We start from the raw sequence: 17,133 nt of genomic DNA, 5'->3' as shown, positions 1-17,133 counted from the left end.
TTTCATTCATTGAAATTGATTGGAGATCGCCAATTGAGTTTGACAGTTTAATACAATCAGATTGCAATCCCCGACGAACAATTTGTTTTCTTATTTTTTTTAATTTTTGCAATGAAAACAGGGCAGGAAAAGGTTTTTTTCCAAAAAAGTCAGTAAGTTATAGAAATCGAAAATTGATTTGTTCTATGGAATTTTATGTATGCATATACATAGTTCAACATTTTGAAGAAACGCGAAAGATTTTAATGTTAATCTTCAAAATTTTGAATTTTATAGCATTATTTTGAGTAACAAATTTATTGTGATCAGAGATGGCAGAAATGCGTTTTTTTTTATTTACTAAATTTGTTACGTCTGCTACATAAATGAGGTAGTTAATGTAGTTAAATGTAGCAGACGTACCGGTAGACGTCAAAACGTAGTCTTAAATGTCCATTCAACCATTGACAAACTGCATCGAAAAGATAACTGGGAAAGTGTGAAAAACTAACTCTCGAAAATTCGGAACAGGCTTAACCAAGAACATTCCAAAAAATTGATAGATATCATATACACTATACTCTTAAAATTAACTACAAAAATAAAACAAATGATTATTAAATTTTCATTTTTCTTTCATAAAACTTCGAATTCCTTGATTTAGTTCATTTACGCAACATATTTGGTTCTTATCTTATGTACAGTTCAGTGTTTTTCACTCGTTGATACCATTTTAAGAACGATTGAGAAACGATTAATCTTTGAACACACTGTGTATAACACTTAATTTTCTTGTGCGAAAATAAACCGTAGCCAACTCCATTCTAGATCCAATGAAAAAACACATTTTCCACAATTTATAAGACGGCGGCGGTACATTGGAATTTATTTTTTCTCATTTATTGTTTTATTTTTCTCCAAGCAGTTAAACTTAAAATACGCATAAAAGTGTATTCGATTGTATAAAACCTTTAAAGCACAATTGTATCTATTAATTAAAAATGTCAAAACGAAGAATTGAAGTTGGCGAAACTTATCCAAAGCCAAGAAAGTAAGTTTTTGTTTCTTTTGCACGATGACGAGGAGCAGGACAATGAAGAACATTTAATGAAAAATTGAGAAAATGTGACTTTATTTGAAAAATGTATCGATTAATTTATTGAAGTTTGTGCCAAAATAAAATCCTGAATCGTGTATAAATTGTTGTTTTTTAAAAGGAAGTAAAAACTCGAGGATTTGCATGTGTTCTTTTTGTATTTTGTTTGCCAAAACCACTTCAATCGAGGTTCTCAGTTGACACATGCTGAATTTTTTAATAACTGCAGTTAATTTACATACCTTTGACCTTGTTAAAAAAAGCTTTGTGAATAGATTTATTTGATTTTCCAAAATATCTAAGAGGCTAACTTTCTTGTTTTTCACTCATAGAATAACAACCCCGCCATCAGATGGAACTGTTGCTACAGCAACAACAACTGCAGGTGGAAGCGGTGCTTTACCGATGGCCAAACAAATGTCCACAATGAATCCCTACACCAACAAACCCTATTCGCAGCGGTATTCAAATCTCTTCAAGAAGAGGATCACTTTGCCCGTTTTCGAATACCAAGTGGATTTCATGAGGCTGCTCAATGATCATCAGTCGATTGTGCTGGTTGGTGAGACTGGTTCGGGAAAAACTACACAGATCCCACAGTGGTGTGTCGAGTTTGCGCTGTCGAGAGGTGGCAAAGCTGTTGCTTGTACACAACCACGTCGAGTGGCTGCGATGTCGGTGGCACAACGTGTGTCCGAGGAAATGGACGTTGTGCTGGGGGAGCAAGTGGGTTATAGTATTCGTTTCGAGGATTGCTCGTCGCAGAAAACACTGCTCAAGTACATGACAGACGGTATGTTGCTGCGTGAGGCAATGTCTGATCCGATGTTGGAATCTTACCAAGTTATTCTGCTCGATGAGGCTCACGAAAGGACACTAGCCACTGATATTCTGATGGGAGTTCTCAAGGAAGTCATTCGACAAAGAAAGGATCTAAAGCTTGTGGTCATGTCTGCCACATTGGATGCCGGTAAGTTTTTTTTTTTTTTTTGAAGCACCTACGCATTGAATTTTGTGACTGTAGGGAACTTATATATGTAATTGTATTTCAAACGTTTATAAATTTTTACAATCGTCTTAAATATCAAATACATAAACTATATTTTGATAAAGTGGGTTAGGGTGAAAAACAAAACAATAGATCAATGACCGTGATCAAGATAAAATGTGACCATTAAACTGTGTCACATCAAATTAATGTTGCATTTACCTAATTAATTAATATATTTCGTAATAAGTATTGAGATTTTATTTGATAAATTTAAGAACTTATTGAAACGTTAAACAATACGGGAGTGGCGAAAATAATAAGAATAAATTAATATAATTATTATATCGTCGTCGTTCTATGAAAACTCCCTAAGTTCATTAAAGAATTATAACTCCCAAAATCTATTAATTTGCATGTTGATTTCAAACTTTTAATGCAAATATCTCAAAACACAAAAAATGGACTTAGGGAGTTTTAATAGAACGACGACGAAATGTTCTTCACTTTATAAGTTTTATCGTAATAACCTTCCAATTAAGTTTTTTTTTATTAAATGTAAAATTATTTTGAATTTGCTTTCAAAAATGTTCAGTTACGGAAAAATGTCAGTAAAGATTTATCACAGCACCGTTATTATCATTTATAAAAGTCAAAAACCAGCAAAAACAAGAGGACTTCCAATAAAAAACTTCTTGCTGTAATTTACAAAGCCTTCATTCGTCCAAAACTTGAATATAACTCGCATATTTGGGAAGGTGCTCCTAAAACAAGTTTAAGTATTTTAAACAGGATCCAAAAATGAGCTTTGAGAATGATACGCGATCGAGCTATAACCGATTACGTAACACCGCCGCAATGTTTCATGCCATTTGTTGTTCTACCGATATTTTTAAACAGTGTCGAATTAGCCAGTTGCATTACCTCCCCCCCCCCCCCTCCAAACAATTCAGCCCTAAAACTCGCATTTCTAGGAATGTATATCAGTTTAACCTTGAGCTCAATTTCGGACGTACTGTCAAGTATAGAGATTCTTTTTTTAACCGCACATCGAGAATGTGGAATGCTTTAAGCTAGGCATACACGATGAACATGTTCGGCGAAGCTGCTTGGGTTCGCTGTTTGTTTTCTCTTTGCTTGTATACCAACCGCTCGCTGTTGGCGAAAATTTTTGATTTTTACCCAGCTCTGTTTGTCCCTATTATTTTGATATTCAAAACTTTAAGACCAATGTGCAGAAAAATAGTTAGAAAAGCTCTTCGTGATCCATTTGCAATATCCTCCTTGATAAAAACAAATTTTTCGTTCTATATTAGCTCCCGAACGAATTGCCTACGTTTGCAAGAAAAAAATGTAAACAGAAAAATAGTTAAGAAAATTTCATTGCTGAGTGCATTGAAGTCGCAAACTCCAACCAAGAGTCGGTGAGCCCAGGAAACTGGAAAAATGTTTTTTTTTTTCAGACCAAATAAAATTTGTTTAGATCTGTTGGCCTGACTTAAGTAAATCCCAAGAACACCATAAAGACGGTAATATTCAATTAATTGCAACATTTTCTTATATTTAACTTAATACTTGTTGCTTTTCCCAAATGCTTTATTTTAAATGAACTACAAAACGAATTCTTCAAATAATATTGAAGTTTTTCTTCGCACAAGAAAATCAAAATATCATCCACATAATCATCGACTATGAGCTTACCGTTTCGTTTAAAATAAACACAAGGATCTTACATGGATTGTATTAGCGAAAATGACTTTAAAGCTACATCCAGTTTTGAATTCCATTCATGACTACTTTGCTTGAGACCATAGACCATGTAATTTAAATACCCGCCAGTGCCATTCACCATCCTTTTGGTTGCTTCATGTAAATTTCTTCCCTACAATAAAGCTGTTATATATATCGTCTATTTGATCTATTTTTATTCATATTTTAGCAGCCCATGCTTTTAGAAAAAACCGAATGGATGTGTACCGAACAACTGGTGAATACGTTTCGTTGTAATTGATGCCAAATTTTTTGGGAAAATCCTTTCGCCAAAAAACTTGTCTTATGGCATATAACTTTGCCTTCACCATCTTGTGTACTTTTAAACACCCACATGGATTTAACTGCCTTTCGTCCACTTCGCAAATGAATAAGTGTGTTCTTAATTGTCATCGCCTCTTCAATTGATACTGGATCAAGAGGCAATTTTTTTACTCATACGTTTAATACACGAAGGTTGCTCTTTACTTATTTAATTTAACAATAAGATAATATGTAATTTTAATTTGTTTTAATCTTTATGAAAAATATTTTCTCTTTTAATTAATATATTTTCCATACGTTTCCACTTGGTTGGGTTCTATGTCCCGATTTTAAAATCCCGTTTTTATAATTCCGCTTTCAATTCCCCGGGAAGCACTTTTTTACAAGCTTTATAAATATGGTATCTGAACTAAACTTATATCTGTCAATAGAGCCATGTACGAAGAAAATGTCGCACTAGTTTGAGATGGACATTCTCTTTCAAATGAGTTTGTTACGTCAATGGGCGTTAAACAAGGATGCGTTTTAAGTACTCTCCTCTTTATCTTATACATAAGTGACATAACTGATTCGGTATAAGGTGGTATTGATATAAGGAAAGAATATTCCAGGACTGATGTTAGCGGACGATATAGTTTTACTAGCTTAACTATAGACGTGATGAAGTTAATGATAAATATGATTCAACTTTATTGCAAAACACGGAATCTGGAAGTAAATCTTTCTAAATCAAAAAGGAAAATATTCAGAAACGGTGTTGGGAGATATTCCAGGAGGAAGAAGTGGACGTTTGACGAGGAACCGATAGAAATAGTAAAGTAAAACAAGTAACTTGGAGTTTTTATTGCATCTAACTTTAATCTAGAAAAAAAATGTACAATCCAAATAATTGGAAGCAAGAAATAGCGTTTCGCACATAGCTAAACACAAAGTATTTCGAGCTACCGCATTTGCAATACTGTTTTACAGAGCGCATGTATGAAGGTATCGATCGTTTGAAGCTGTGGAAAAGTTCCTCAATTTTTTAAAAAGTGCTTTCAAGTTGCCAAGTACGACGCCCAACTATATGTTACATCTTGAAACAGGAATAGGACCCCTCTTTTTAGAAACACTCACATTACATTTCAACTACGTTTCAAGAGTTTTGGCGATGGGTGACGAAAGAATTCCGGGAATAGTACTCACACAAGCTATCAATTCTGAAGTTTCGTGTGTTTAAGAGTAGAAGAAATTGGCAATTAAATGCTCAACTACTTTTTCAATATGATGAACTTGCTAAAAAAAAGTCGGCAACATGATGTACGATAAGTTCGTGAAGTGAAGCTGAAGCATCTATTTACATATCTAACAACAGTCAAGTTAACCATTTCTTGAACCACAACACCTACTTCTTGGCCAAAAACAGTACACAAAAAACAAGCTTGTTTTTTAAAGTAAGAGGTGAACTCATCAATTTGAACTACATTCCTCACCGTCCAGAATTGCCAATATTGTCCGATTTATGCAATCGCAAAGCACGCGAAGATGTATTTAATTTTGGGGTACATATACTCTGTTTAGAAGAAACTATCAACATCTTGAATGGAGAACTAGGTTGAGACCTTCTGTATGAATACTCATTGAACGCTCTTCGCTATAGAACCAGAATCGTTGAGGAAAATTTGTAATGTTTTAAAGTTTGAAAATTATAAAGATTATTTTATGGAATTGTATCTAAATAGCTAAATAAAATTGTTGTTTAATTTTTTTGGAATCAATCAAAATTAGAAAAAAATAAAACAAATAAAAAAAGACATTTATTTAGATTCATTTTATTGTAACCTTATACAACATATCAAAAACTAAGAACTAAGGGATTTTTTTTAAAAACGGGATTTTAAAATGTGTCATTCCGATCGCTCCCGTTTCCACTAATTTCGGAATCATTTTTCCACTCTGCTTACATTTTCAAGACGAAGGATGATTTGACTTGTTTCATTTGTTTTCCACGTTTCACCAAAAAAATAATAAAATACTACTAAGAATGGAATGCTTAACATTACTCAAGTGGTATGTGGGTCGCAATGTCGGTTATTTAAACGTCAAAAATTAATTTCATAAAGATGATTGCTCCTTATTTCCACATTTAACTTCAAGAAAATGTCAATAAATGTTAAGATTTTGTTAAATATATGTTTTAAAGAAGCACAAACCAAGTAGCGCAAAAAGGACGAATGGATTTAATTGCGCTTCATTTTAATGATTTGAAAGACTAAGTCTGCATAAGTTTTCTAATCCAATTTCAAGTCTTAATTGACGGCTCAAATCTTTAATCAAATTTAATCTCGAATTGTAAAAAAAACATATGGATATATAATCGAAAAGACATTAATTCAGATGCATGCAGTTTTTGTTCTAAAAAGAAATTTGTACTTTGTGTTTAAGGACCCAAAAAAATTCAATCAGAAAATTTGAAGCTACTCTTTCAAGATGAACTATTAGAATACAAACTATTATTTTTGTTTACTTTTTATAACTTTGAGACTGCCCAAAAGTTCAATTCAAAAAACTATTAATATTGCAGTTTAATGAGGACCTACTCACACTGTAAACTGTTGCTAATGCAAGACACTATGAGGAGGGCAGGCACCAGGTGGAACAACATCACCACGTGTCAAGTCACAAAAAACATTTGGCCAACACTGGATTTAAAACGTTTAAGGTGGTTGCTCTCTCTAAGCAGATCGCATATAAGTTTGATAATAGGTGTCTTAACCGAGCACTGTCTAATAGGAAATCACGCCATGAGACTGGGCGTATTCTCAAATGACTTTTGCAGGACGAGGAAGAAACAGTTCTTCATCTTCTCTGCACATGCCCTGCTCTGGCTCGAAAACACAGAATTTTTCTTTAACGATCTAAACGATATAAATTATATCAGTATAATCAGCCTTTCACGTTTCGTAAGGGACGCAAACTGGTTCCATTGAGCTAAGGAGGAAGCCTCAAGATTCATGTGGTATAACAATGGGCCATTAAACTGGCCTAAGTGAGTCTGTTTCCATCTGGGACAGCCACTATAACCTAACCTTACCTACTCACACTGACTTTATTACTGTAACAAAAATTGTTAGCGCTTGCTCCTAGGGAGCTCATATTTTATCCATCGATCTCTTCTATGAGTCAATCTGTTAAATTAAAATGTTGATATTGGGTTTGAGAAACTAAAGGTATTAAGAGACAAAGGGTCCCTGCCCATATCTTGACTCAGCGCATACTCAAACGGTTTATATGTAGTTTTGGTCGAAAATAGAAAAATATCTAATTTTCCTGGACTAACAAAGGATTTAATTGATTTTTTTATTTTTCAATAGGCAAATTTCAACAGTACTTTGACAATGCTCCTCTAATGAGTGTACCTGGTCGTACGCATCCTGTCGAAATCTTCTATACACCAGAACCAGAAAGAGATTATCTTGAAGCTGCAATTCGAACCGTGATACAAATTCATCTTTGCGAAGACATAGAAGGTGACATTCTGATGTTCCTCACAGGTCAGGAGGAAATCGAAGAGGCATGCAAAAGAATCAAACGAGATGCCGACAATCTTGGACCTGAAGTTGGTGAATTGAAATGCATTCCGTTGTACTCGACGTTGCCACCAAATATGCAACAGAGAATTTTCGAACCAGCACCGCCAAATAAGGCCAATGGAGCCATCGGGCGAAAAGTCGTCGTATCGACCAACATCGCTGAAACCTCTCTAACCATTGATGGTGTTGTCTTTGTGATTGATCCTGGTTTTGCCAAACAAAAGGTCTATAATCCACGTATTCGATTGGAGAGTTTGCTGGTTTCACCAATTAGTAAAGCTTCGGCACAACAGAGAGCCGGTCGTGCTGGTCGTACAAGACCGGGTAAATGTTTCAGGCTGTACACCGAGAAGGCATTTAATAATGAAATGCAGGACAATACTTATGCTGAAATTTTAAGATCTAATTTAGGTATAAAAAGAAAACGAAAGAAACATCTTTCAAAACATTTTTCCTTAACATTCTTTTGTTTGTTTTTATTTTTTTAGGAACTGTTGTTCTTCAATTGAAAAAACTTGGAATCGATGATTTGGTTCATTTTGATTTTATGGATCCACCAGCACCGGAGACACTGATGCGTGCCCTGGAATTGCTCAATTATTTAGCTGCTTTAGATGACGATGGAAATTTGACGGAATTGGGAGCGATTATGTCTGAGTTCCCGCTAGATCCACAATTGGCAAAAATGTTGATAGCAAGTTGTCAGCATAATTGCTCAAATGAGATCCTATCTATAACAGCCATGTTGTCGGGTGAGATAAACAAATTATCTTTTTTTTTTAACTTATGTATTTAAGATGTCCTTTTTTGAGGAGCTTTTATATCTTTTTGTTTTAATGTTAGGAGTTTTTAGTAAAATATCAAACAAAAAAATAGAAATCCTAGTGAGGTCGGAAGGTTCATATCGTCTTGCAAAAGATGTCTTTTCAGTGCAGAGAATCGATGACCAACAAGTGTTATTTTTTGTAAGATTCTTCTTTGACTTAGGTTAGGTTAGAGTGGCTGGCCATGATGGAATCTTACACACTTAGGCCTGTTTATTGGCCCATTGAGACCACATTAATCTTGAGGCTTCCTCCTAAGCTCAATGGAACCAGTTTGAGTCTCTTACAAAACGTGAGATGCTGATTATGCCAATATGATTTAGATCGTTACAGAAGAATTCTCCTAGGTAATTCTTGCGTTTTTGTGCTAGAGCAGGGCATGTACAGAGAAACTGATGAATTGTTTCCTCCTGTTCCTTGTCCATACATCTTCAGCAAAAGTAATTTGAAAGTGTCCGGTTATGACACCTATTATCGAGCTTATATGCGATCTGCTCAGAGATAGCAAGCACCTTGATCGCTTTATGTCTAGTGTTGGACAGGTGTTTTTTGTGACCTGGCACAGAAGGATATGCGAGTTCATCTGCCTTACAGTTAGCTAACTTGCTTGAAAAATCATTTACAATAGCTGTCGTATATACTCTTCGGTATAAGAAATCACCCTTCGGAGCATGTCTGTGCAAAATAAATGCTGGTACGTACCAAGGCTCTGTTCTGTCTCCGACACTATTTCTCATTTTTATTTTTGATCTCTTTCTCTAATTCACTTACCAGCTTCAATGACTGAAGTTCCCTCAGGTTTTCATATTTGTTTTTTGATTAATTTCTGATGAAGATCTTCAACGGCAACGTATAATAAGCTCATTGAATTCTGAGAGCATTCTTAAATGGGGATGATTTACCATCTTTGCTGCCTTCCATGAGAAGAACTTGAATCAAGAAGAGTAAAAACCTTGAAATTCTCGGTATGTGTATCTTCAATCACCTAGTGTAGAAGGATGCTATTATCTATAAGATTTATAAACGTCCAAAGCTTGAGCATAGTTCCAAACTCTGCTGATGCTCTTAAAACTGATTTCAGTCTCTTGTACAGTATTCAAATTGATTGTTGATGATATCATTCAATTATGTCGCTTGAACACCGTTGTAGAGTTACTTTTCTCAACCTTTTTTACCGTTATTTATGCTCTAGTATTATTCCCCATAAGCCGTAATAATTGACTCTTTAGGATTGATCCCTCGATTTCAACTTGGTTGTAAGTAAGTAAAGAGATCTGCTCTTTTTCCTAAGCTCTACAATGTGCACCGACACCTACTTTCAAACTCTCTCACCCTTTCCTCATGCTCGCACTGTGTCTTGGCATGGTAAAATAAATCCTTGAGTGTACGCAAAACGTTGAGGACGGATAGGCTTTTTTTTTACAAAAGTTCTTAGACTTTTCGAGCTCCAAATACAACAAGTTTGCTTATTAACGTAGCCTCCAAAATGAAAATAAGCCTTATCACTGAATTATTTTTCTATCAAAACCCGAACCAGCGAAAATTCGAGTTCATGTGTTTACTGTACTTTAAAAGAATTAAGACCTAAGTCTTGTAATGCCTATTTTACAAAGATTGGCTAGAAACCAAATAGGGGTGGTCGCAATATTCTCATTTGTTTTTGAGCGACGCACACGGTTTCGATTCTTCACATCAATTATTTGTTCCAACAGCTCAAATGTTTCCATCAGCTGACGCTTCCTTATAAGGTCGTTTAGGAAGACCAAAAAGTACTTAAGTTTTGCGAACTGTGACTTCAAGTTTTTTAACAATTTTTGATGTTCAAAAGCGCTTTGTTCCATTTTTAGTAATGGCGTAGTTTTTACTTGGGAAATATCAAAAGATGAGAGCTTAAAAGTAACAGTTGCCTAGATAGCGAGCTATTCAAAATAAATCCACTTATTGGGAAAACATTTTTTCATTCCATTTTACCATACCATGTTCAGCCATCAGGGCTGCAGCCGTTTAACCCTTTTACTTTTGGTAAATCATTTGTGATAGATTTCAATGTCTGATAATTGTTGATGACACAGCTGGGTTTCAAATTAATAGAACTAAGGCATAGCTTTAGTGTGAAGAAATGAGCCGATGCCGATTTAAGTACTAATTCTACGACTATACTCTGTTTAACAAAAATAGTCAGTGCAGGGAAGATATGACGTTTTCATCTTACTCTTAATGAATTATTTTGCATAAGCGATTCATTTTTAAAGCTCTGGCAGGGTTTTATTTCTCAAAAGCTTTAAAAACACCTTAAGAAAATCTACTGAATTAGCTCGTTGATTGCAATTAAGAGTAATAATGGTAACGCTGTTGAGATGTTAACAAGAACCGTACTATTGTATTGACAGTATCCCATTAACAGTGGGTGCACATTTTTGCAAGAAATAGCAAAAACATATCTTTAATTAATGTTAGTGGCTTACTAAACTCTTAGGGGCATTTTTCCTGAGGCAGTGTAGTAAGGATACATCAGATGCCATTGCTTTGCAAAAAGCTCGCCCAAAGGGGTGTACTGACTATTTTTGTTGAGCAGAGTACAGTGCCTAACCTAAGGACTCTGTACAGAAACTGTACGTTAGTATTTCAATAAAAAAAATCAGATTCCATTTCTCGTATTGTTAGTTTGTTCGTTTCAGAATATTTTCCTCAAAAACAGGAAAAATTACAGTACAGCAAAAATTAAATGAAGTCCTCAAAACTGATTCCTATAGTAGTTCGTTCTTATTCCAATTCTTGCAAAAGAATTAAATCACTGGAAAGTTTTATATTTGATCGGGGAACTATTCCATTGCAAAATTAACCTAATTTGATTTACTTTGTAAAAAATATGAACTGCACTTTTCTATCATTTCATTCTTGTTAGCCTTGTGTCACTGAGTATTTGAATCTTCATTATTCCTCTTTAAAATTCATGATAACTTATTTATCTACAAAACAAAAAAAATTACTGACTTGGCTGCGATAGAATATTTGATGATTTTTAGAGCAGCATAAAGTTTCATGTGCGATTTTAATCCCACTACATTGGTATTTTTTGTATTTTATATAAAATTGTAATTTGTTTTAGTGAAAAATCGATGTAGTGGTGTATATAAAGTGTAAAACATTTATTTCAAATGAAAAGTACAAAAACAAAAATTGAAAAAACCCATCGCACATGAAACTGAACAAAACCATAGCCCCTAGGTGTCTTAACTTCTCCTTCATAAACACACACAAACCAATCCAAAAAAGACAAATCAACTATATTACTGGGACGTAAATGTGCCCCAAAAAATGTATTTAGTCCCTCAGTGTTTCGTTCGACCAAATGAGGCCAAAAAGGCAGCTGACGAGGCAAAAATGCGTTTCGCCCATATCGATGGAGATCATTTAACATTATTGAATGTCTATCATGCTTTTAAACAAAGTAAGTCAAAACATTTATTTTATCATAAGAAACAATCATTAAATTTCTTTACAAATCAAACACATAGGTAACGAAGATCCAAACTGGTGCTATGAGAACTTCATCAATTTCCGTTCATTGAAATCCGCTGACAATGTACGCCACCAATTAGCCAGAATCATGGATCGTTTCAGTTTAAAACGCACCAGCACAGAGTTCACGTCGAAAGATTATTACATTAATATTCGAAAGGCACTGGTGCAGGGATTCTTTATGCAAGTAGCGCACTTAGAAAGAACCGGACAATATCTTACGATAAAAGATAATCAAATTGTGCAGTTGCATCCGTCGACGTGTTTGGACCATAAACCCGATTGGGTTATCTACAATGAGTTTGTGTTGACTACGAAAAATTATATTCGAACTGTCACCGATGTTAAACGTAAGTTTAAATTTGTCTTCTTCTTTTATAATTTAATGAAATTTATTCTCATTATTTAAAATATATTCTTCTCTAGCTGAATGGTTATTGTCACACGCCCCACAATATTACGACATGAACAACTTCCCACAATGCGAAGCGAAAAGACAACTTGAATTGCTGCAAACTCGATTAGATTCTAAACAGTACCAGAAGTTTTAATTCCATCAATTGGTTTTATTAAACTTACACAAAACAACAAATTCATTTGTCTTTATAATTTTAATTACCAATAATAATAATTATAATAATTAATAAAACAAAAAAGAAAGAAATACAAAATCCAAGCACTTTTAATTCTAAGAATTCTTATTCTAAACAAAAATTAATGGTTTTTGAAGCTTTGAATTTGGTGTACAAAGTGTTTGGAATATTTTTGCTAGTGCACGTTTTATTTTTGTTGTTAGATTTTCTTTTCACTTTCAATATTTATTCAATTAAGAAAATAAATTAAAAATAGAACAGACACACAAGAAAACAAAAACAATTATGATAAAATTTCTTTATAAAAATAAATACCATATACAATAAAATAAGTAAAACCATGAAAACCTTGGAAATAATTATTATATAAAAGATACTTTCCTATAAACGGATACAAGAAAAAATAAATAAAAAAACATTTGTATTTGTTGAGAAATCCTGTGAAAAAATAATAAAAAAAAATCTTAAAAAGAAAAGTTTCAATTTTAATTTCAGCAGAAGAAACCTCTTAATGACGAAAGAATAATGAATATTAAGTTAGTTGAAAAACAAAAACTAATTTGAGTCAGTCAGTTAAGGGTTTGTTTAAATAGAACATTAGAAAAGTAAACAACGAGTTTCACCATGAACATTTATTTATATTTCAAAACTCCACTTTTGAAATTTTTGAGTAAGACAGGAAAACGGGAAAAACGAGTGAATGCTAAATGATATGTTTGTAATGATCTATCTATTTCCTATGGTTTAAACTTTTGAGGTACATCAACAAATTATAGAAAATCATTTTAACTTGGGAAAAAAAGTGTTGAAAATAACGATTTAGGAATAAAGGAGCTTTAGAAGAAAAGAAAACTTTCTTAAATTTTGATTCATTTTGGTTTATTTAACAGAACATTTTAAACATACAAAAATTACCTTAAATAAAAATACAAAACACAATCTTCAAAGTGAATCACAAAAATATACTTTAATATTAAATACAAATCTTAAAATAACTTTACAGCAATAACATTAATTTAAAAAAGAATAAACAAAAACTGATACAATTCTCCAAATGTTTCAATGTCCATTACAAAGAATTTAAGGAAGATAGTGACTAGTTATAAATTTTGAGGTTTCAAAAGTTTATGGCTAGAATTTGACAACTGTCAAACTAAATAGTTAAACCAATTTTTTTTCAGCTGAAAATCTTGACATTTACGAAAATGGATCGCTTAACTATCGCACAACGCATACAAATTGTAAAAACCTACTACAAAAATGGTGATTCTCCTACAGCCATATATCATGTTTAAAGAGGAGATTTTTTATTGTTTTCATAATTGTCCAACTACGCAAGCAAGTGAAGACTCTAGATTGCTTACAGATATTGTAATGTCTGTGCATCCATCGTTTCGCTCGTAGTACTGAAAATATCGCTGCTGTAAGTGAAAGCGTTGAAGAAGGCCGGAATTTATCGATTCCTCGTCGTTCTCAGGAATTAGGGCGGGGCGACTTTACATAACCGCAGCACGAATTTCCTTCTGATTTTTTTTACAGTTAGGTAGGGGTCTCAATAGAACATGTTTTAAATATTAGGGCGAGGAAACAACTTTAAGTCATAAAAAACAAATATTTTCTTTTTCGGACTTAACCCTACTTTTTTGTATTGCATTTTTTGATCCTAAAACAAGTTTTTTTTAATTGATAGCACGGCGCACTAACAGCTAGTGACCCCCTGCTTGGGGTCACTATAGGATTTGGGGTGGGTCCGAGTTTGGGTATATGCAAAGTACTTTTCCATTTGAGCACTAAAATAAAAGAAATTACCAAGAAAAAAAAACAAGTATGGCAACACTGAACAAAAAACAGGGAAGAAATGTCAAAATCAACCATTTTTGAGCATTTTGTATGGAAAAAAGTGAACCTTAAAAATTAATTAAAAATAGAAATAAATGTTTCCTCGCTCTAAAATTGCTATAGTACATATCTATCGAATAAAAAAAACCGCGAGTCGAAATTCATGCTGCGGTAATGGAAAGTTGAGCCATTAGGGCTGTCTTACGGCACATTATGGCGTATTTTGCATTTGGATCTACATCCATATAATGTTCAGCTCACACAACAATTGAAGCCAGTTTTCCCATTCACAATGTCCTAGATACGTCGAATGGGTGCTTGAACAACAGGCGGTGGACGCCGATTTTTCCTCGAGTGAGGGTATGTTAATAGATACATTTGTCGTATTTTGGGTTCTGAGAATCCTTAAATAATTAAAGAGAGGCCATTACAAAAAGTTACTGTTTCTTGCACTCTTTGGTCCTGAGGTGTGATTGGACCTTACTTCATCGAAAACCACGATGGAACGACTGTCACCGTCAATTCGGAGCGTTATAGTCATATGATAACCGACTCTTGTTTGCCTGCTATTGAAGAATACGACTTGGAGAATATGTGATTTCAACAAGGCGGCGGCGCCACACGCCACACAACTTGACCGAATATCTCTTATGGCTTTCTTAACTCTTGATCACTTAAAAACCAACATTCGTCTTGTTATGACTGAGATACCGACCAATATGTGTCAAAAAATGGTCGAAAATTACATCAAAAAAATCGATTAATGATATTGTGTTTCATACATAATGTCGACGTTCAAACTTTATAACAAAAAATAAATATCATGAAACAAAACATGTTAATTGTGTTTTATTTACGTTTACTTTTGAAACCGCAAAATGGATAACCCTGTAATATGAGTTTAAAGTCTTATATGCGAACATCTTTAATTTTTTCCTGTTCTTCGCAGGGTTGAATTATTTCAGACTTAGCATCAACATTTTGGGCCTTAAGTCTTTTTTGTAAAGATAAAAGTCTGGTATTTTTCCCAATCAACGCCTAAATGTAGTGAAAGCAGCTTTGCGATATCCTTTTTCTTGTCAACTTTGATGAGAACGCCCTAAATAAAATATCTCAAATTGTTTTCCCAATTTTTAGCACAGATTTTGCAACTCTCACATTCGACATCCTTTTTTATGTCATTTGAATAAACGAGTTTTTAAAGCGGCTACTTTTGATATCCATCCCTGACAACATTTCTTGAACATAGGAATGGTTGAGAGTTGTTAGTCACCAGGTCCTAGTTTCTAAACGGACTGTTGTGCTACCTGATTTATTTATTTAAAAAAAAGTATAGGAAGTAACAAATTTTGATACATTTCAGCTAAATAAAAAAAACACCTTCCCATATTTAAAAAAAAACAAAAATGAAATAAAGGAGTTTTGAAATTACAACCCTCGATTTATTTTAATTTTTTAAATGACTAAAATCCTTTAAAAGTCTTAACTACGAGAAGGATAGTCCAAAATAGTATCGGGTTTTCTACTAGGCTGCTTTCAAAATCTGTCAGAGTATCCGGATACCTTTTTATTAGTGTTGTACATGTTTTGTGAGCTATCTTACGTAGGTATCTAACTCGGGATCTAACGCAGCCAATTAATTTATCCAACCCGTCCAATTAGGTATCTAAAAATTCACCTAAAAATCCAGGATACCCTATCCAACACGATTGTAAACGTAGCCATAGCAACTTGAAAACTTGGAATTTTATGTGTGAACGCATCCTTTCAATAATCACCAAACTGTCATTGTCAATTTGTTAAGTAAACTCAACATTGTCATCATGGCAATCCGCTATTTGACATAATCGTTAGGAGGTCTAAACAAGTAACGAGTGTTTTTAGTAAGGGGGTAAGAAACTTTAACACTATTATAGCTGGCGGCCTTTTTTCAGCTGTTAAGTGTTTTAGTTTTGTTTGGCAGTTCAACATGAAAAGACTAACGCCTGAAAAACTCTTCTGTTCTTTTCATAATCAAGTTTTGTTTAGCGATTAATCTTACTTTTTTTGAATGGATACGTCACTAAACAAAACTGCTGTGTTCGAAATGATGATATTGAATAGGTGGAATAATTGGTCCGTACTTCTTTAAAATAACGAAGTTACAGTCTATGGTGGCCGCTATTGAGTCAGATTACTGATATTTTCGTTCATCAATTAAACAACCATGATATGCAAAGCTGTAGTTTTAACAAGATGTTGCTGTGCAACATGTCACGTAGATCGTGACACAATTGATAATTTTAAACGCTATCTTACCTTTCTAGACCTCAACAAGCTTTTTTTTTCAAATAAACTACAAAATCTATAAATATAAACTTTGTCAATATAAATAAAATTTAAAAAAATTACGTTTCAAAAGTTTCTCTATATATCCGATGAACCTAAACAGGGGCTAGTAGCGTTAAGGAATAGATGACATCAACGCGAAGTTGGCTACTAACAAAAGCTAGTACGCCCTGCTGCAAATTTAAATAGATCGACAGAGCCAAACGAAACCTCGGTTTCCCACAAAAGGCCGATTTTGGCTCGCTCGGTCTTTAATAGTCTACTTAATAAATAATTCATGGGGGTAGTGTTTAAAGAAGTATTCACATGAGCGCTACCAACGAACGACGAATGAATTACAAAATATGAGTTTGTATTC

General features: G+C 33.8%; 1 protein-coding gene across 1 annotated transcript; it reads left to right on the top strand.

Annotated features, from left to right (window-relative positions):
• The first annotated feature begins 809 nt into the window (after positions 1-809).
• Positions 810-12,649, top strand: LOC129939396 (ATP-dependent RNA helicase DHX15 homolog). Its single transcript, XM_056047391.1, has 7 exons — positions 810-1,030; positions 1,408-2,045; positions 7,451-8,080; positions 8,158-8,421; positions 11,822-11,944; positions 12,012-12,365; positions 12,442-12,649. Exons 1-7 carry the CDS (start codon positions 981-983, stop codon positions 12,564-12,566), a joined length of 2,184 nt encoding a protein of 727 aa, XP_055903366.1. The 5' UTR covers positions 810-980; the 3' UTR covers positions 12,567-12,649.
• Positions 12,650-17,133: the final 4,484 nt, after the last annotated feature.

This window comes from Eupeodes corollae, chromosome 1 (assembly GCF_945859685.1).
Source record: "Eupeodes corollae chromosome 1, idEupCoro1.1, whole genome shotgun sequence".
Classification (NCBI taxonomy): Eukaryota; Metazoa; Arthropoda; class Insecta; order Diptera; family Syrphidae; genus Eupeodes; species Eupeodes corollae.
This window is presented reverse-complemented; position numbering and strand designations above follow the sequence as displayed.

Bases quoted from the DNA above. Each gene is read 5' to 3' on its own strand.
- LOC129939396 (XM_056047391.1), top strand. From the start codon at position 981: ATGTCAAAACGAAGAATTGAAGTTGGCGAAACTTATCCAAAGCCAAGA. The intron at 2,046-7,450 runs GTAAGTTTTTTT...ATTTTTCAATAG, and splicing joins GTCTGCCACATTGGATGCCG to GCAAATTTCAACAGTACTTT. The intron at 8,081-8,157 runs GTATAAAAAGAA...TTATTTTTTTAG, and splicing joins AATTTTAAGATCTAATTTAG to GAACTGTTGTTCTTCAATTG.